At 41.3% G+C, this 20,783-nt stretch overlaps 1 protein-coding gene across 1 annotated transcript in view; it reads right to left on the reverse strand.

Annotated features, from left to right (window-relative positions):
• Positions 1–20,749, reverse strand: part of MPHOSPH8 (M-phase phosphoprotein 8) — a 28,012-nt gene extending 7,263 nt beyond the window's left edge. Inside the window, exons 1-10 of the mRNA XM_074915841.1 lie at positions 20,032–20,749; positions 15,433–15,588; positions 13,710–14,561; positions 10,088–10,184; positions 8,708–8,959; positions 8,136–8,261; positions 7,961–8,049; positions 6,106–6,246; positions 5,390–5,476; positions 3,324–3,478 (exon numbers count right to left, since the gene is read on the reverse strand). Of these exons, the coding sequence (XP_074771942.1) occupies positions 3,324–3,478; positions 5,390–5,476; positions 6,106–6,246; positions 7,961–8,049; positions 8,136–8,261; positions 8,708–8,959; positions 10,088–10,184; positions 13,710–14,561; positions 15,433–15,588; positions 20,032–20,268 (2,192 nt within the window). The 5' untranslated portion in view covers positions 20,269–20,749. The remainder of the gene's footprint in view (positions 1–3,323; positions 3,479–5,389; positions 5,477–6,105; positions 6,247–7,960; positions 8,050–8,135; positions 8,262–8,707; positions 8,960–10,087; positions 10,185–13,709; positions 14,562–15,432; positions 15,589–20,031) is intronic.
• Positions 20,750–20,783: the final 34 nt, after the last annotated feature.

The following is a 20,783-nucleotide window of genomic DNA, read 5'->3' on the forward strand; positions in this document are numbered from 1 at the left end:
ACTCATGATTTCCTTCCCCAGGGGAGAATCAGCATACTCCATTTACCCACTTCAACCGCCCCTGCTCACTTTAACAAATTTTCTAAGTTCAAAAAATTTTCTAAGTTTGAAAAATTGTTTTTATGCTTTTAGCTGCATTTAGCTGCTTTCTGGGCTGCATTAGGCAAAGCACTGCCAGTAGGTCAAGAGAGGGGGTTCTCCCCCTCTACTCAGCACTGGTGAGATGGCACCTGGAGCACTATGTCCAGTTCCAGGCTCCTCGCTAACGAGACATGGATGTATTGGAGACTGTCCAAAGAAGGGACACAAGATGGTCAGGAGCATCTGACAGAGGAGGAAAGGCTGAGAGAGCTGGGACTGTTCAGCCTGGAGAAGGCTCAGGGGGATCTTATCAATGTGTATATATAGCAATAAACACCTGAAGGGAGGGGGTAAAGAGGACAGAGCCAGGCTCTTTTCAGTGGTGCCCAGTGACTGGGTAAGGGGTGGGCACAAAGTGAAACACAGGACGTTCCCTCCGAATATCAGGAAGCACATTTTTTTTACTGTAAGGGTGACTGAGCACTGGCACAGGTTGCCCATAGAGGTTGTGAGGTCTCCATTCTTGGAGATATTCAAAAGCCATCTGGAGAGGGTCTCAGGCAACTGGCCACAGGTGGCCCTGCTTGAGCAGGGGGGTCAGAGAAGATGACCTCCGGAGGTCCCTTCCAACCTCAACTATTCTGTGTTGCTGTGATTCTGTAATTACATAACTGAGCTCCTGTAGAATTCATAGGCAAATACAACCTTGCCCTGGAAATGTATTTATCTGTATTTTACTAGTTGCAATAAAATATTTTAATGTGACATTTCACTTTACAAATGTTCCACAAATTTCTCTGTCTTACAGAAGGGCTCCCTAGCCTCAACATGATGACCACTGCAAGGATCATTGCAAATTGAAAGTGCTTGCTTAAAGATCTTACTTGTTAAGACTTAGTATGCTTAAATTTAGTATTTAATAAGGTTCTAAAGGAAAGAGCACTAGTAACTATGTAAAACAGAGTAAGAATAATATTACATAATACTACAGCACGTTATCAGTGACCGTTACAAGGCAGTTTGTCAAGATAGATTGAGGATGGGAAAGAGCCAGGGCTTTCTAAATGCTAAACTAAAAGAGAATGAGCTTGGACTACGAACAACTTGATAGACTGTCTTATATGGGTTTATGAAAGGCAGGTCCTGCTTGACAAACCTTCTACAGGTTTTTTTGACAAACCTACAACAGGGCGACCTGCATATTATTGGATGAGGGAAAGGCTGTGGATGTTGTTTACCTTGACTTTAGCAAGGCCTTTGACACCGTTTCCCAACAGCATTCTCCTGGAGAAACTGGCTGCTCGTGGCTTGGATGGGCACACGCTTTGCTGGGTAAAAAACTGTCTGGATGGCCGGGCCCAAAGAGTTGTGGTGAATGAAGTTAAATTTGGTTGGTGGCTGGTCACGGGTGGTGTCCCCCAGGGCTCGGTTTTGGGGCCACTCCTGTTTAACATCTTTATTGATGATCTAGACGAGGGGATCGAGTGCACCCTCAGTCAGTTTGCAGATGACCCCAAGCTGGGTGGGAGTGTTGATCTGCTCGAGGGTAGGGAGGCTCTGCAGAGAGACCTGGACAGGCTGGAGCCATGGGCTGAGGCCAACTGGAGGAGTTTCAATAAGGCCAAATGCCGGGGGCTGCCCTTGGGCCACAACAACCCCCAGCAGCGCTACAGGCTTGGGGAGGAGTGGCTGGAGAGCTGCCAGTCAGAGAGGGACCTGGGGGGGTTGATTGACAGCCAGCTGAACAGGAGCCAGCAGTGTGCCCAGGTGGCCAAGAAGGCCAATGGCATCCTGGCTTGTGTCAGCACTAGCGTGGCCAGCAGGGACAGGGAAGGGATCTCACCCCTGTCCTCGGCACTGGTGAGGCCGCCCCTCGATTCCTGTGTTCAGTTTTGGGCCCCTCACTACAAAAAGGACATTGAATGACTCGAGCGTGTCCAGAGAAGGGCAACGGAGCTGGTGCAGGGTCTGGAGCACAGGTCGTACGGGGAGCGGCTGAGGGAACTGGGGGTGTTTAGTCTGGAGAAGAGGAGGCTGAGGGGAGACCTCATCGCCCTCTACAGCTACCTGAAAGGAGGTTGCAGAGAGCTGGGGATGAGTCTCTCTAACCAAGTGATAAGTGACAGGACAAGAGGGAATGGCCTCAAGTTGCACCAGGGAAGGTTTAGACTAGATATTAGGAAGCATTTCTTCCCAGAAGGGGTTGTCAGGCGTTGGAATGGGCTGCCCAGGGAGGTGGTGGAGTCCCCATCCCTGGAGGTGTTGAAGAGTCGGGTAGACATAGAGCTGAGGGATCTGGTGTAGTTGGGAACTATCAGTGTGAGGTTAATGGTTGGACTGGATGATCTTCAAGGTCTTTTCCAACCTTGATGATTCCGTGATTCTGTGATATTATATAGATAAATAATGAGAATAAAATAATCATAAAACAATAAAAGGATCTTGCATTGAGACACTGTTTTTCCAGCACTAATTACGCACTCATGGCAAAAATACCACCTCAGAGCTGCAGAAGCTGAGACCCTCCCTGACTCTCCTCTGAGTTCAGAGATTATTGGTTACAATTTTCTGCCCTGATACATTAACTCTCAGTATTCCTCCAAAATGCTATTTAAAGAGCTTGCTCCTTGTCTTTAACATTTGTCTTCATTTAGCATCCATATTCATCAGCTAAGTATATTTTTAGATAACCATATCACATGAACACTTCACATACCACATATACCACACCGCCTCAGTCATTGTTACAAGATGAAGATTTTCATTTCCATCACTTACTGGCATGCAAGCCTTACCTCTGGCACTCTCAGCTCACAGCTAATGTTTAACACCCAATCTGCACCGACTTTTCATGGTGTTTGTCTGGTGTTCTTCTGTTATTTTCTATGGTTTTTACCAATATATTTTATTTGGCATGCCATAATAAGAGTTGACATTCAACTGTCCAGTGGTCACACATTTTTTAGTTTTCCCAACTGCTGTCTTTTTAATTTAAGGAATCTTTCACTTCTAGTAATTCCCTTCTCCTCCTTTCTATCTTTTTACTCAGTGTTTAAGCAACTGTCTGCTGTTAAGCTGACATCATTTTCATTTTCACGTGATTTATTAGTTCGCTTTCTGCTCAAATCAGATCTGTTTTATTTCCTGAAATCTCCCCTCTTCCCCTTGACTTAAACCAAAATTATGACATGCCTACTATTGCAAAGTTCAGCAGAACAGACTTAAAAGTACAATTTACTCACGTTTCCAAATGACTCTTGAGCTGCTCATACACCAGTACGTTATTACATTGTTTAGCAAAATGCAGCGCGCTGTTCTGATGCTTTGACAAAATGTTACAGTCTGCTCCGCTTTCAATCATAAGCCGCACTATATCAGAATTCCCTCTTTTACAAGCCTGTACAGAAAGTGAGAAGATGGAAGGATAGACAACAATGTCAAATTCCCCGTTAGAACAGAACATAACATTGCAGTAAGCAGAACTGCAGAAATGAATTAAAATTAGTTACAATTCAGAAAACAAGTTCAGGCATTTGCTCTGTGAATGGTAACACAACTAAGAACTCAGAAGCACACACCAGAAATATTTTATCTTTACCACAGTAATGCTATACACCTGATCTCGCAGAAGCAGCACCACTCAGGATTACCAAGTGGATCAATTAGAAAAAAAAAATCCAAAACATGAAACAAACCCCAAAAGTTCTGTGAAGACATCTAATCTGCTGGAGTTCATTAACTCTTGCAATTGTTTACCTGAATAAATGGATTTCTGCATAAGTATTCAGAATGACTAAATTAATACTTCCAAGTGTCTGTCTCTAGGAATCTCAGTTCAAATAATACGTGAGGCATGAAGTAAACTAATACAATTTGCTCCAAATTGTTATTTAGCTGTTGTAGACAGTCACTGTTACTAACTGCTGTGATCAAGGCTGTTCAGTGTTACTTACAACAAGATTTTCAGGGCATATCAACCAAAGACTCGACAAAAGTACAGGAAAGTCTAAAGAAAGCTTTACTTTGAAGAATGCAAACATATGCCTTTGGTCTCTTGTTTTCAAACACTTCACTTAGACAAATTAGGGAAAGGCACCAGAAACAAATTTCTATTATCATGAGGCCTTTCAGAAGTTAATTTCTAAAATTTCTTTCAGCTGTGAACTTTCATATGTGCTTTCAATCCATAATCTCCATAAATAAACTCACCTGTCCCCCCCCAACAAACCCCACCCCCTCAGAGAAAGGAATTTAGTGCCAAGACTTTTTTCCCCTCCTTCCCCACCATCACTTCTAAAAAGTATGATCCAACTTCTAAAGTTAAATAAAAGTGACTTGATAAACACATTTATGTATTTATCCACACATGGATGAATTTGTTCCACTAACTTACTGGAAATGAAGGTCCTATTCTTTGTATCTGCACAGCAAAACAAAGATCTAAGTCACTGTAGACTGCCAATTAGAAAGTAAGTACAGATTTGCATCAAATACTAATAAAACTTTTAAAAACAATGAAGATAAAAACTGAGGTTCATGGAGGTAGCCAAATTATGAAGAGATTTTGGACTGAAGTGGCTGAGGAGACCACAAGTGTGTTATTTTCTTTACAGAATTCTCCACACTTGCAGAGGAAAGAAAAGAAACAATATCACATTGTCTTGGACAGAAAGGCATGTTGTAACCTCTTCTGCAAACAAACTGCCTTAAACAGCCTACATATAAGTTAAGCAAGTTTATCATGACAGGGAATTTTGGTGAAATTATTTAATATAAACAAACAAACAAAAAAAAAGGAGCACAGACTGTTTCAAGGATCTTTGAATTTTCCAATTACAACAAACTAAGAAACAATAAATTAAAAATTTCCTTTGTGATAGGGATAAAGGTGCAGAACAGCAGAACAGACAGTGGGAAGGAGGCTGCAAACCAGTTATTTTACTTCTGGCCTGCAATGAAATGACAAAAGTCAGTCACAGCAACACCCATGTGAATTCTTATCTTCCTGCTGACAACCAGATTATGTCAGTTATAAGACCACATCTGCATTTCTTTGAGTCAAACAATGGAAGAGGATGATGAGCGATATTTAGCACTGTATGCTGACGGCATCTGCATTTATTGTTTAGATATAACAGTAAATTTAAAAAATGGGTAAAAACACTGCCCAGAATAACTAAAAGTAGTATTTGATTTTCAAATACAGTAACAAGTTCCCTAAATCAACTCTACAAATACACTTTGATGTTTTATCAGTTTGCCAAAAGTATTTACTATTAAGCTGTATCAGGACAAACACTGAAATTACCTTCATTAAAGCAGTTTCGCCACTGCTCTGCTGCATGTTCACATATGCCCCAGCTTCCAAAAGAATAGCTACTGTTGTTAGAAAATTCTGAAAAAAACCACAAAACCACAAGACAAGGAAGTAGAAAATATTGTCTTCTACTTGGTTTTGTTTCAGTATATAAAGTGACATTTATTTAAAATCCATCAGTAAAATCCAAAGCATGAGGCATGACACAATTAACATTGTTCTCTCCCATGACTAATAAAGAGCAATTCAGACTCACACAAGTAGATACCCATGAGTATTTACAATTCTTACTTTTTTTCTAAATATTGCAACAGTGAACACCACAGGAAGAAAACAGTATTTCTGCATTAATCACCAAACTGGATTCCAGCTCCCTTCTATCTGCAGCATAGGAAAACATATGAACCAACTTGAACAAAAGAGAAGAGCTTGCCACTGTCTCCATCTCCCAGCTCTCAAACAGTAAACCCTGCTTAATCAGAGATTTGCTCTCAAAGTTTCCCAAGTTTGGATCCTGTGTAGCCACAGATCACAACACACAGAATTTATTTACATTACAGTAACCACAGCTGCTGAAATTATGCAGTTAGGGTCACCCTGCTATATCCTGCTAAGTACTTTTTAGGCACCCTCCAAGGGAAAAAAACTGTGCACCACTTTTAAGCGTAAGAGCCAAGAACCACAAATACAACAGTAACCAAGCCAACCTTTTCAGCTGCGTGTATCAATGCAGTTGTTCCATTTCTCTGTCTACCATTAACTTTAGCTCCTTTCCTGATTAGGACCCGGAGAAGGTCATCATGCCCACCAGCAGCAGCAAGCATCACTAGGGTCATTCCACTTGAGTCCTGCAACAACAATCACTGCCATTAAAAAAAAAAAAAAAAAAAAAAATCAAATATTTATAGACAAATCAAAACTGCAAGACAAAAATTGCAAGTGTGTCAACAGGTTTCTCAAAGATTCCTCTCCCTGGCAGAAAAATTCACACAAAAATGGCTGCCGGACACTGACAAACTATCACCTCCCACTCCTTTTGTCCCCAGGCCTCACACTCTAAACTCCATAATCTGCAAACATTCCAAGGACCAGAACAAGAAGGAAAAACAGAATGAGCCAGGAAAAAAGGTAGCAAGGTATTTCAGGGTGGGGAAGACAGCAAGACAGTGGAAAAAGAAATCAAAAGCCACTGGAGGAAAAACACACTGGCTCAAATCAGCTGCTGCCACAACACTGCTTTTGGATTTATCAGAGCGTAAGTATGAAGAGACTTCTGTGAGTGGCCAGTCTCCTCACTCATTCTTGCATTTTCCACTAAATACTATCCAAAGAACACATACTTGCCTCAGTATTCGTTTAGCATGTTTTCTACTATGAAGTCTTAGCATAATGTACAGTTCTCAAAATGCTACTGTTATGAGATGGGGAGTCTAAACAACCTTAGATTGATGGTGCAAGACTGGGGAACTTTCGAAAAGACAAAAGGAGGCGTATGGGGCTGTTCGCAAAAACATACCAGGTGCTGATAACGTTGCTAGGCTACTATTTCCTAGCTCAAAGAGAAGCCTCCTCTGGTCCTTGAAGTTGTGGGTATCAGCAACAGATTACCCAAATTCCAGCACAAGCTGGCCTGGCAGTTTGGTCAGAAGCCAGAGAACAACTGAGGCTGCGCAGAGCGACAGGGTGAAAAGTTCATCAGCGAGGAAGAAGAGGTACTTCATCTATACGACCCCTGCCCGGAACTTGAAGAGCTCATCACGCAGGCACAAGGGGAGGAGACCTGATTACCATGAGGAGCGAGGGGAGGCGGGGGTAGACTATGTATATGTATAGGCGTTCTATGAATATGCACTACTTTGTAACATATAAGCCGGACGGGAGCTGCAAACGGCGCGCATGCTTGTGGTGGAGCGATCCCCCATGCGCCCAGCGCTGAATAAACATACCTACTTTATAACTCCACAGTTATAGAGTGATTTTTCTGCAAGTCAGTTATGTAGCATTAACTACACAAGATCACCTGTGAAAATACTGGTATCAGAGATTTTAATCCTCAAAAATGGAACTCTAGTACTATTTAACAGGTAAACAGATCCTTGAAAAACTAGTAAGAACACAGCTGATGATGAACCGCCAGAAAAGTTACTATTCTTGGAGTGAAATGGTCCCAGTCTGTCAAACAGAACATTCAAATTTATTTTTTTTTTAATGTATAGATATTTTTACATAGTTTTGTCACTTGACCTGAGGGTATCATCATTCCTTATACCGTGTAAAGTTCTAAATTTAATATTCAGTTAAATCCAGTGGAAAAATCTCCTGTAAATCCAGCTACTGGGATTCTTCTATCCAACTTTACTTGTATCAAACCATTTTTTCTGTGGAAGAAATTGGTAACAAGTATTGAAGCCTCAAATTCTATACTCCCTTTTCTCCTTTGTGCTTTTTTTCCAACATGACACAGAAATTTGCTACTAGCAAGAGGGGAAAACTTCTCAAACAATCCAAATTTGTATTCTTCCCTCCTGCCCCCCTCTGATACTTCTACTGCATAAAAATTACCTCTTGATCCAGATTATAGTCCTCATTTGAAGAAAGTGCCATCTTTACTGTCATATAATCGCCACTTTTAACAGCATCCCTCAGGAGAGCTAGAAAATAAATTCAATGCAGTTATAGGATATTTCACATTGAAACACCAGCTAAGAAATGTTCCTTCCTCCCAGCAACTACTCACTACTTGATATCGGTTCTGTTGACATGTGATTCTCATCTTCTCCATCAAGATGCTTCTGAAAGTCTTCTAGTGTAAGCCATTCTAACTGCATGTCCATACCCAAACTCAGGACTTGTTGCTTGCCACCTATAATATATTTGATTTTATGGAAGAAAAAACATAAAATAGACTTACAAATTTCCAAACCATTCATTGCTTGCCATTGCTTCAATGATCAGCAGCTTAACATACTACTACTTTTCATTTGAATAGACTCTGGAAGACAGTGTGGAATGGTTCCAAACAATGAAGGCTACATTACAAACAGACATAAAATGCTTTTACTTGAAATAAACTGTCTATTTGTTCTAAATTAATTAGGCTGAAGTGTAAGAGATGGTGAACACTCCATTACTGTAACAGCAGAAACACACTGGAAACATAATGAAAAGTTATCAGTGAGTTTCAAAAGAAAACATCATTTCAGCCTCCTGCAGACACAAGAATTGGAGCACTAAAAGATGCAAGCAGGAATGGAGAAAACATTAACTGCCAGTGCTCAACTCTTCCCTGCATTTGTTTCTACTGCTCACCAGAGTTCTCCATCTGACACACATCCACCACTACTTCTCGATCACGTTCTGCAGCAATGCAAGTCCATGTGTCTGTTTCATCTTTTATGTTCCTTCTTTCCTTGTACACCTTGCTGTCTTTTGCTCTTAATTCTTCCATGAATTTATATTCTAGCGAAGACTCTTCTCTTCTGCAGTTATTCTCAGAATATTCACTTTTTTCTTCTGAAGCTACATTAAACAAGCCAAATGCGCTTTTGATGTCCTTAAAGCCTAGAATATTAAGACAGTTACCAAGAGTGACTACTTGAGCCACTAAAGACTATTACATCACAAAGTTTATGTGAGTTACCAGAGTCCATTTAGAAAAGGTCTGTTCTCCTTCCATAAGGTAATCATTGCTGAAGCGTAGCAGCAAGCCAAAAAATTGGGGAGAGCTAGCTGACCTCCATCTAACCTAGTAAGTCTGAGTTCTGACTGCTTCCAACATGGTACCATCTTCTTTTTAAGAAATGTAGTTTAGAATTATGTATAAATGACTACTTTGAAAATACGGTTCAGTATCTGTGATGAACAAATGAAGGACACATGCTCTATGAAGAACATTTATTAATCAATCTGTATGTTACTACTTTTCTTAAGCATTGTAAGCATCTATGCTACCTTCAGCGAAAGATTTCTCTCTAGCAACAGCTATTTGAAACATTATAGCTCTTCCTATATCCATTCATGATCATCAAAGGTGGAGTTACCTAGTTTTTCTCAGTACATCCTCATCAAAGTAGTAAAGCAATTTATCCTGTATAAAACCATACAGAATTTTACTGAAATCAACAATGGTAACATTAATACTCCATTATACTATTAAGAACAGAAATACAACCTATTTTTCTTCATGTATCAAATCATCCAGTTCTGCTGATATTTTAAGGGCTATATAATATAATTCATCAGTGGGGCTAAAGCAAGAGGCAAGAAGTTTTTCTGATGGGAACCTCTGCTAGTTTTTCTAAACATAAAACGTGTGTATTCATAATGTCTTAAGAACACTTCTGGAAAGAAGCCAATAGTTGGATGAATTTCTCTAAAAAGAAAAAGATGGTTACATGCCACAGAAGCAGAGCTGACAGTATTAAATGAAAAAGGGAAAAATCTAGACCTGTCTACAAAAACATTAAGAGATTTCTATACACTTCCATGCTTCATACATGAAAGTACACACAGCATTCTCACAAAGCCTGTATTAACAAAGCCACTAAACAGCAGACTTTTATTTCCTAGAATGAAAGCAGAAATCTTTGTTTCTGATATGTGTTAAACTATACAATACCCACTCTTGTAGAAATAAGAGAATGTCCTGAAGGGTCTTTCCCTTCTCTCTTTTAAGCAGTTAGCACTTACTTTTTAGGCCCTTTTGTTCTCTTCCACTCTTTTCTTCTTTTTCAGACTCTTTCTTTTGAGATTTTTCTTTTGTTTCAGTTCTCTTTACTTCTTTCTCCTGATATTAAGAACAAAGATCAAGTTTAAGTGGTAGAGAAAAATATGAAAGAACCTTCACCACTCCAACAAAATATAATTAAAATTAATACTACTGAAGCCTGTATATAACAAGACTTGAGGACATTTCTATTAAAAGAATTAAACAGGTGAGTGAGGAGTTAAGTCTGTGAAGGCTTCTTCCATAAGAGAAGAGATGTTATTTCCAAAATAAAACAACTTCAATTCAGGTGTTTCCTGCATCCCAGGCATTCAAGGTGCTTTATGGCATGAGGTGCAGATATGCCAAAACCAGCATTTTGACAGAAATTCCAGACTATGAACTTTTCATTTGTTCCAAATACTGAGCCTGAATAGGATGTAATTATTTCAAAGTATTTAACACCTTTGTAGCACCATATTCAAAGCAATTATGATAGCACTGACTTGAACCTTAACTGAGAAAACATTTTTATAAAGAAGGTTCCAATTTTCCAATTTACACAAACAGAACACTACAGCAACAGCCATTTGTGAAAAACACTCAGAAAAATCCACCCAATCCACCATATCCACAGAGAACACTGAGCCTAGAAATATCTGGTATCACATAAGAAATTCATGATAGACGTAGATATACAATCAAATTCACCAAAACAGAATTCAACTGCCTTCACCAAAGGTTACCTTTCTCCTCCTATAATCCTTTCTCTCCATTCAGTCAGCAAATTCCAAACTGCAGAGTAGGTGGGACAAAGCTCCTTGGCATGGCTTTGTATCAGCCCCTGACACTAACCTGGTACACAGAATAACACTGGCTTTCTGAGAAACTGCCCCCAAAGAAGTTCCCACAGGAACTATAGACTGCATTTATCATTAAATGCTACCGTTTCTTTGACACAGGAAAAACTTCAATTAAAATAGATGAGTTTGGTGTATCATGATGTTAGCATAACTGAGACACTTAATTGTCTTTCTCACTCCCTCCCTCCCCACCACAAAACCTCAGCTTTTGATCACTGACATGATTAAGTAGTAGCAGAGACAGTGTTAATCCCAGCAGATGCCCAGTATATAAAAGGAGACCTGTAATTTACTAAAGGGATTACCAGATATTTGCTACACAGAGTGGCTGTTAAAATCAGTAATCCTGAATTCTATTCCAGATTTGCAATACTGATCAGGTACACAATATACACTGCACATTTATCTTTGGAGGTAAAACAAATGGAAAGAATAGTTTGGCGTGCAAACTGCCTCCAAAGAAAGAATACAGTATTATAAACTGACATGACAGTGTTCTGCCATCAGAGTTGCATAAGGAAAGACAGATAGCTGAAACATACACAATTCTTTTATTTGAAAATAATAATCTGTCTGGGCCAACAATTTAGTGAAGCCAAGAACTCTCCACAAAACACACCCATCCAGTAAATCCACAGCTGCTCTGGAGAATAACTAACCAGTTACAGAAAATATTGTTTAAGCCTCTGTTATGGTTTAAACACAGCCAGCAGTCAAACAACAGGCAGCCGCTCACTCACCCTCCCCACTCCTGGGGAATGGAGAAAGAGCTGGAGGGGTAAAGGTAAGGAGACTCATAGGTTGAGATAAAAACAATTTAATAATTGAAATAAAATGAAATTAAAATAATAATAATAATAATAAATACAAATGGGTAATGCACAACGTGACTGCTCACCATCTGCTGACCGATGCCCAGCCCGTTCCCAGCAAGTGATCCCAGAGAAGAGAGAATCCTGAAACCACCACCCTGAACACCCGAGTGAGCTTCCTGATTGACCCTCACCTATACACTGAGCGCGACGTGAGAGATGGAATATTCCACTGTGCAATTTGGGTCTGTTGTTTTGGGTATGCTCCCCCCCCCAGCTTCTTGTGCACCTGCGCACCAGCAAGACATGAGAAGTTGAAAAGTCCCTGACTTCTTAGCTACAACTAAAAACGTCAGTACATTATCAAGATTCTTCTCATATCAAATCCCATACTGAATCCAAAACATAGCACTATTCTAGCTACTAAGAAGGAAGGGGAAAAAACCCCAGCCAAAACCAGGACAGTCTCCTAGACTGATAAAAAGCAAAGAGCTAAATGCCTTTCTTGGTACCTTGGAGCATGACCTCAAGAAAGGCATACAGGTAACTTACTGAGAATGCTGGCTGAAGAGCCATAAGCAAACCAACTTTCATCTGCTGTTGATTTCTTCATGTTTGGGGTGACAGCATTTTTATACTACTGGTAAATAAAACAGAATTCCAAAGAGTTACCTGATTATCATCACTGATGTCTCTCTCTCACAAATGCTATAGCCTCCAACTACAAGAAAATACTTAGAGTAATAAAGCCCATACCATTTCAGTTATTTAACTTTCTGAAACTGGGCTATGCCCCATAGTAACTTCTTGTTTCACCACTAAGATCCTGCACAGATACTATTTCGTGTAGCTCTACTCTGAGATTATACCACGTAATTCTCTACTCCCAAATCAACTTCCTTATGTTTAAGGTGGCCTACTCCACACAAGCAGCAATCTTGAGCAGAGTACCACTGCTGAACCTACAGAAGAAACTTGCCACCCCAGAAATTATGGCTTCAGAAGAAGTGGGATATAATCCAGTAAGTATCAAGGTGTTTTGGCTGCAATCCTGTTATAAATCAGAAAGGAGTTTCTCTGAACAGCCACAGTTTTACAAACTGCAAACTGTATTATAACAGTCTGAAGCAGCTGAAAGAAATTATATTCTCAGAAACATTCCAGAAATATTGTTTTACTATTTTCCATGATTTTTTTTTTCTTTTAGCTTTACCATCCTGCTTCTCTTAACACACTAACGTATTAAATAAGGAAAAAGAAATATTCCAGTATTTGTTTAGCTCATTTCTCAGAACAGATACAGCATTTGTAATTAATATGAAACCATGTCATGAAACTAACATTTTCTTTAAGCACCCCAGGAATTCTAACAAGACAAGCCAGCTGCACAATCATCTGTGAGACTTGGGTTTAGAAGCAATTTCAGCATTCCAATTCTCAGGTAGGTGCTAACACATGTAAGGTATAATGGAACGGCTGGCTTTTGAGAGAGATCAAGTGCGTGCTTTAGCTCAAAAGTGCACTTCACTATGCAGTGTTGGACAGTTGCTTAATGCTGAATGTCTTACGACACAAGTAGAACATCAACTGTCGAAGGCGGCAGAAACAAAGCTAAAGACGGTATGCTCTGGAAGAACAGTAAAGTTCATTCTAAGTACATGTAACAAACAGGAGAAATACGTAATTTCACATTTAAAGACAGCCTTCTCTCCTAAAGTATTCCCTCCTTTATAGTGTTCACAAACCAAAGATTTTTCAGTCACTCCTATACATCGTGCAGTGAGCCCTTCTTTAGCTTCACCCAGCTTGTTAGCTTTCCAATCTGTATTTTTCTCTTTGCCATCATGAACAGTAGCCTTCTGAGATATCTGTACCTCAAAGATGTTTGATTTAATACCCAGCTCCCACCCCAATGCCTTAGCATTGCTTACCTCCCCAGTCGAATCGGTGGACTTGCGCCCTCTTTCATCAGTGCTCAATTTCAAACCCTTCTGTACCGGTGAAGGAGCAGCTGACACTTTCTCCAACTCTCCTGATACCATTTTTCCTTTTTCTTGACATTTTTGCTTTTTGTGCAAGCTTTTCTTGTCTAAACAGACATCCTGAGCTTCCACTTTTCTACCTTCCTCTTTATAATCTTCAGCTTTCTGATTTTTTTTCTTCTTTCTTTTACCCTTAACATCAATACTATCATCTTCATTACTTGCTGACTCATCAAGATGTCTATCAGCAATGGAATCTTTTTCAGCAATTTCTTGTTCCAATCTCTCTTCTCCACCTATTACCTTTTCCTTCTCGGCTTTATTTTCAGAATTTAAATTTGAATTTTCATTATCAGTTCCTTGAGAAAATACATCATCTAGAGCACTTGATTCCGAGTCAAACTGAACATCTCCATGCCTCTCCTTACGTGACCTTTTATTTTCTTTAGAATCTTCTTTAGATTTTATTTTTAAATCTTTAACTTCTCCTTTTTTTTTCTTGATTTCTTTATTATCTTCTTTCCGTTGTTTCTTTGGTTCCTTTGAATCCTCCTTGGTTTCTGAAGTCCTTTTCTTTGGTTTTGAATCTAAAACCAAAGTATCTGAGGAATTTTCACATTCTGTTCTGGGTTTTTCTTTCAGTTTTGCAGACTTAGACTTTTTCTTCTTCAGATCATCTGGACTTCTATCCTCTCCATCTTTTGACTTCTTCTTTTTCTTCTTTGGTGAAACATCTTTTGTTTCACTTTGCCAGTCACTGTCAGATTCTGCTTCAAATACATCATCATTCAGACATAGTTTCTAAAAGATAGGGAAAAAGGAAAAATATTTATTTCCCCGTTAAACTGTATCACTTTGGAGCAAACTATACAAAAATGGTAGTGGTGGTGCCTAGAAGTAAATTTTTATACACTTAAATCTTTTTACTGCAAACATCATTCCTCATTGCCAAATTGTAAAATTTGCAAGTACAATTCTAGCTCACTTACCTAAATTACATTATGAACTGCCTGCATGAGAATTAACACATAAACAAGTCAAGTAAACCAGACATCCAACAATCACATTCCAGAAGAGAACTAAATCTGAACTATTTTACAACAAAGCAATTAACCTGCTTTTGTAAAATTTACCTACAGGTTACCCTGAAGTATGGTACCAGTTTTCAGAAAAGATTCTTACACTTCATTTTCAAACTGACTGAGCAGTTAAAAAAGAAAAGAAAAAGCTATATGCTGCTTTCTTGCAATTAAATTTTCTGTATTCCTATCTTACCAATTCTAATTGTTAACATGCAAAACCTCATCAATCTGCTACTCAAAGCAGGAGGGTAAATTGAGTAGCGCCTAGCTTCACTGACAAGATGATATACATGTGGGTAGGGAAAGGGGGTTATGTTATCAAAACCAAGCTAAAATGACCATATATCATATATATAGTCCCATTAAAAACAGAAATAAAGTGTAGATGGATTTAGAGTCTACAAACAAACTCAGCAAATCTGAGAACAACAACAACATTCAGTTTCACATAAAGCAAAACACTTAGGTTAAGAGATTCTTTAAGTCTTCTTAATTCCATATCCCAAATTCTTCCCTTCTCCCTCCCTGCATTAGCAGAGCCTAGATAGGGAATACGTCTTCAGTGTAAGATACTGGGAGGTGAAACACACCTGTATGTCTTTTTTAACAGGTTTAGGCTTATGGTCCACAATTTTTTTTCTGAATTCAAGAAGCACTTCTTTGCAGTCTTCCAAATGAACCTCTGGTTCCCAGGTATCATCATCAGATGTATAACCTTTCCACCGTACTTTGTAGAGAATTTTACCCTGTAAGAAAAAAACCCAACATTTAATTAATACAGTACAGCATAGTATTGCATTATCTAGTTAATTCTTGGGGATCTCAGCAGATATATAATTTCGTGTATATAGAAGTTACTACAATGGGAGTCCAATCCTATGATGACATAAGAATTCCTAAAATTATTTCCATCTGCATCACATACTGAACTAAGTAGGTTCTAAAACTATTCAGTAGTTGGAGCAGTTTTATCCAAAACTATTTGTAATACCCAAAATTTGTTCAGAACCACAGCTACAATGTACAAATCAAATTCCCAGTCATTTTACTGAAACGGATTTTCTGGCAGTTATAAAACTATTCTTTTTAAAGGTTTTAGTATTTATTTTCGAAAATGTTCATGCTTGAATTGTTTCTCTTTGCTGAACAAGTTGATATAAAACCTTAAAATGTATAATGCATTAACGCCATTCACCTAGTTTATACTGGAATTTATAACTTACGTTACATTTGTAATCAATGACACTTTCGATAAACTGAAATATCAACAATTAGAAAAAAAAATCCACAGCAATTAAATTAAGTTAAACCTGGAAAAAAATCTGAGTGTGTGCATCTCAGTGGACTTGATTACAAAAAATATGGTAAAAGACTACATACAAAAGCTCTAGACCAATTTGTTCAACGGTATTTTAACTTCACTGTAGGATGAAATTGCACTTTTTAGTCTCTCTGTTGTTTTTTCACTCGATTAAAAAGCTTTTTACCATTAATTTAAAAAAAAAAAGCTTTCCACCAAATTCTCTCTTGCCTGTCTCCTAAATAAATTAAGTAGTCTGAATCCTTATGTTTCTCAAGATGGATTCCTTTTCGTGCCGAGAGGCAAGGCTTATTAGCTTGGACTCAGCATGTTGCTGATGCAGCCAGACAAGTGGCAACTCAGGGCCTCCTGCACCAAGCTTAACTGAAAAACAGAGACATGTCCTATGAAATCAATGCAGTCACCTTTATTGATTAAAGTCTCTTTAAATAGATGTATGACAAAAGCTAGCACCAAGCTTAAGAAAATCCATTGTCCATATAAAAAAAGCTAATAATGAATAGGAAACGAGACAACACAGTCATTCCCAAACTTATTTTCTAAAACAAAACAAAAGCGTAGTATTAGCAAATGTACTAAATATACTAAGGAAAGCGTCTTTGGAGAGGCAAAATAATAGTATCTCTTTCTTTCAAAAATAGATTGATAATGCTCTGAAAGATCCTATGCTGCTAACCAAGCCTGGAGAAGAAAACCTTCAAAGGAATTGTCATTAGACACTTAGTATTAAATGTAAATTTACGTTTTTTCCTGAGCACCATTAATCTTTGACCAAGTGTATATACATATGCCATTAAACTTCAGCAATCAACTCTACTTACAATCTTCTATATTCTGCTTCACAGACATACGAATAAAAAGCCTATAATCAGATACATTAGTATAATACTTTTCCTCTTATAATTTAGCTTAATGATACACTCTTGATGTAGGAATTAGTTTCCAAAATCATGTTCAACTGTCTCTCTTCTAATGGGGTTACTCATGAAATAAACAACTTTCTTATTACAGTCACAGAATAATTTAGGTTGTAAGGGATCTCCAGGACTAACAAGTAAAATGCCCCGCTCAATGCGGGACCAACTAGATCAGGCTGCTCAGAAATCTGCCCAGTCAGGTTTATCTATTCGGGTTTCCCTGTGTTCCAGCTTGTGTCCACTGACTCTCACCCTTTCACTGTGCACCTGAGAAGGATGTGACTGTCCTCTCTGCAATCCTCCCAGTTAAGTATGTATAGATACCACTATGATCACCCCTGATTCTTCTCTTCTTATGGCAGAGCAAACCCAGCTCTCTCAGCACCCTGTGCTCCAGCTCCCTAAACTGTTTTCATAACCTTTCACTCCCGTATGTCCACGTCTCTTCTGTCCTGGGGAGCTCAGAACTTGACAGTACTCTGGATGCACCCCTGCAATACTGAGAAGAGAGTAAGAAGCATCTTCCTTGATCTGCTGCCTCCACTCTTGGATGCTGCTGGCCTACTTTGCTGCAAGAACTGCTGACTCATGTTCAACTGACTTGTCTGTGGGGACTCCCAGCTCCTTTCCTGCAAATCTGCTTCCTAGCCAGCTGGCCTCTCACCTGTCTGGTGGTACAGGGTTAAACTCAGGACTTCAGCTAGCTGCAGACTTACTGTTACACCCTTGTAACTCAGGTACAAAATTAGTTACAAGTCCTTTTTTAATTATTGAGAAATTTGGGTAAAATTCTAAGTCTACTGGCTGCTGAATGACTCTACATCCAGTACACAGAGAATGACACAAAAATGCAGCTGAAGTGATGACAGGAAACTGATCTTCACACTAAAGATACATACACAGCCTCACACTCACCTGTCAGCATTATTTTACTCAATATTGTTTTTTCTTTCCTCTGCATCACTTACAAATAATAAAACACTTCTAAGCATTTTTATACTGGTGTAGCTTCAATGAGAACTAGCGATGGCCTAAAACCAACTCCTATGGAAAGGGGTATCACCATGTCATTAAAGAGCAGAGTTAAGGTTACCCATTTCCACTGGAAAATGTCACAATTTGCATTGAAGCCTGTTGTTTTAGTATAATTGCAATGCAGTATGATTGAAGGCTTTCTAGATACACTAACAGGAAACATTTCCAAACTTTTATTGCTTATTCTCTTAAGAAGGACACGGCAATGTTTCATTTATCAGCAAGTTTTAACTCCGCAGTCCAATCCCATCCCAGAAGTGCTGTCTCTCGCACTACCACTACTACCAGCTCCAGCAACATCAGGACTACAAATGGAAAGAGCTTCTCTGTGTGGTGCTCTCCAGCTCCTGCAACTGTGACACAGGAACACACTGACCGGCCTTATGCTGTGCTCCACAGACAGAGGCTGACTCCGTGTATCTGCTTCGACTTTGTATTGGACTTGGGATTCTGCAAGCTGGGAGCCACTAGTCTAAAGCAGACTACATAAAATACAATCTACTAAATGTAAACGGACAGCGCTTTTTCCAGCCATTTTGGAGGTTAAGACTGGGTGCAAGTAGCTGCCTTGCCCTGTATTTCTGAAGCACGGGAGCATGGCCCTCGCTGAAGAGCAAGGAAAAGGTGACCTGGTGCAACTGGAGCCCAAGCTACAAAGCTACAGCCAACACATACTGGGTAAGGTACACGCGTACAGTAAAACTAATTGCACTGACCCAGACTGGAAACCTCAAGTGCATACAGCTCAGAACCTGCTACAGAATGGGCTGTGTGGATGAGGACGACAGAAACAGGTGTAACACACCTTTTTACAAGCACATGCCAATGACATTTTTAAGAGATAGTACTTGATGTATTCTGGTACTCTTCAGAAGTGTGTAGGATGGCACGACTGCCCCCTCCACCAGTACACAGATTTTAGGTTTCATCGCTGGAGGTAGAGGGGTGGTGTGTTTCAAGACTGACATTATTCTGACCACACACGCAAAGCTATAAATACTGGATTACCTAAAAAGCATAATATTCTTGAGCCATCAAGATATTTCAGCCAAGATACAAGCTAATCATGACAATTTTCAGACACAAAATAATTTTTTTTAAAAAAAGCTGTATTAATATTTTTTTGTATTTGAGATTTAGGAAATTTTAGAACTTCAGCCAGTCTAGGCTGCTTTCAAAGAAGAGATTTCTGTCTAAACAAAGCAGAGATCACTACAGCTAGTCATTTTAAATGGAAGAAGTCTCTCTTGTTCTAAGAGGTCTTCACATATTTTATAAACCAGTAAACACAGGCTCACTAAACACACCTTAAGACAACCTCCAAGCTCTCCATTATACTAAACCCTACTCATTTCTGCACTCAGCACTGTAGTTCAGCCGTGAGAGCAGAGCAGTTTAACAATGCAGACAAAAAAAACTTTGTCAAGATACTCCAGATATAGTCTCTTTAGTCAAAGCTGTAAGATCCAAAGAGCTTCCTTACAACATTACGCACAACGTGTTTTAAATTACGAATATAACGGAACTGCTATTTTCGCATGGTTCCCGCCCAAGTATAAATGAATCGTGCAGGAAAACCCGTCTGAAGAGGCGCCTCCGCCCGCGCAGCCTGCGCGCACAGAGCGAGGGGAGCGCACGACCCGGCCGAGCGCCGCGGGGCGCCCCGCTGCCGGCGCATGGCGAACCACCGCGCCCCGCTCCCGCGCGTCTCCCCGTGGGGCCGGGAGAAACCCGCCGCCTGGAGCCGCCGGCCCCGCTCAGGGGGCGGCCGGGCTGTCCGCCAGCCCCGCCGCCCAGCGCGCCAGCCTGCCTGCCGGCCCGGCCCGGCCCCGCCGCCCGGCGCGGGGGCTCTGCCGCCGCCCCAGGAGAGCCGGCCGGGGGCACCGCGCTGACAGGCGGCGGCGCCGCGCACTCACCCCCTCGGTCTTCACGTCAAGGATCTTCTCCACCTCGAACACGTCCACGTCCTCCTCCTCCTCTTCGCTCTCGCCGCCGGCGGCTGCCGCCGCGCCCGCCCCCTTGCCAGCCCTGTTGCCGCCTTCCTCCTCGTCCTCCTCCTCGTCCTCCGCCGCGGCCGCCGTCTCCTCCTCTTCCTCCGCCCCCTCCAGCCTGGCCGCCGCCGCCTCAGCCCCGTTCCCGGCCGCCGCCGCCATTTTAGGCCGAATTTCAAACGACAACGGTGAAAAGCGGCTGCGACATCCACCGCGGGGCCAGGAGAGCGCGAGGCGGCGGCCGCAGCCAATCGGCGCCCCGCCAGCGCATGACGCACAGGGGCGGGGCCCCGAGCCCGGAGGCCTCCGCGCCCTCCGCGCCCTCCGCGCGGCGGCCCGCGGCAGCCAATGGGCGGGGGCGGCAGCCGGAGGCCCCGCGGGGGTCGCGGCAGGGCGGCCCGGCCCGGCCTCTCGCTGGTGGCCGCGGGCTCCCGGTGGGCCCGCCCCGCCCCGCGAGAGTGGCGGCTCCGCTCGCCCCGGGACGGGCTCTCCTGCAGCCCGGTGACCGCCGCGGAGCCGGGCGGCGGGAGCGGGGAGCTCCGGTGCCGTTACGCCCGCCCGCCCACTGTCACGGGTCTCGGTACTACGGCTGCCGGGGGCCTCGGTCCCAGGGGCGAGGGGCGAGCGCCGGGTGACGGGTGGAGCTGCCTGTCAGCACGCTGGCCCGGGGGCTCCTT

Source organism: Athene noctua, chromosome 1 (assembly GCF_965140245.1).
Source record: "Athene noctua chromosome 1, bAthNoc1.hap1.1, whole genome shotgun sequence".
Classification (NCBI taxonomy): Eukaryota; Metazoa; Chordata; class Aves; order Strigiformes; family Strigidae; genus Athene; species Athene noctua.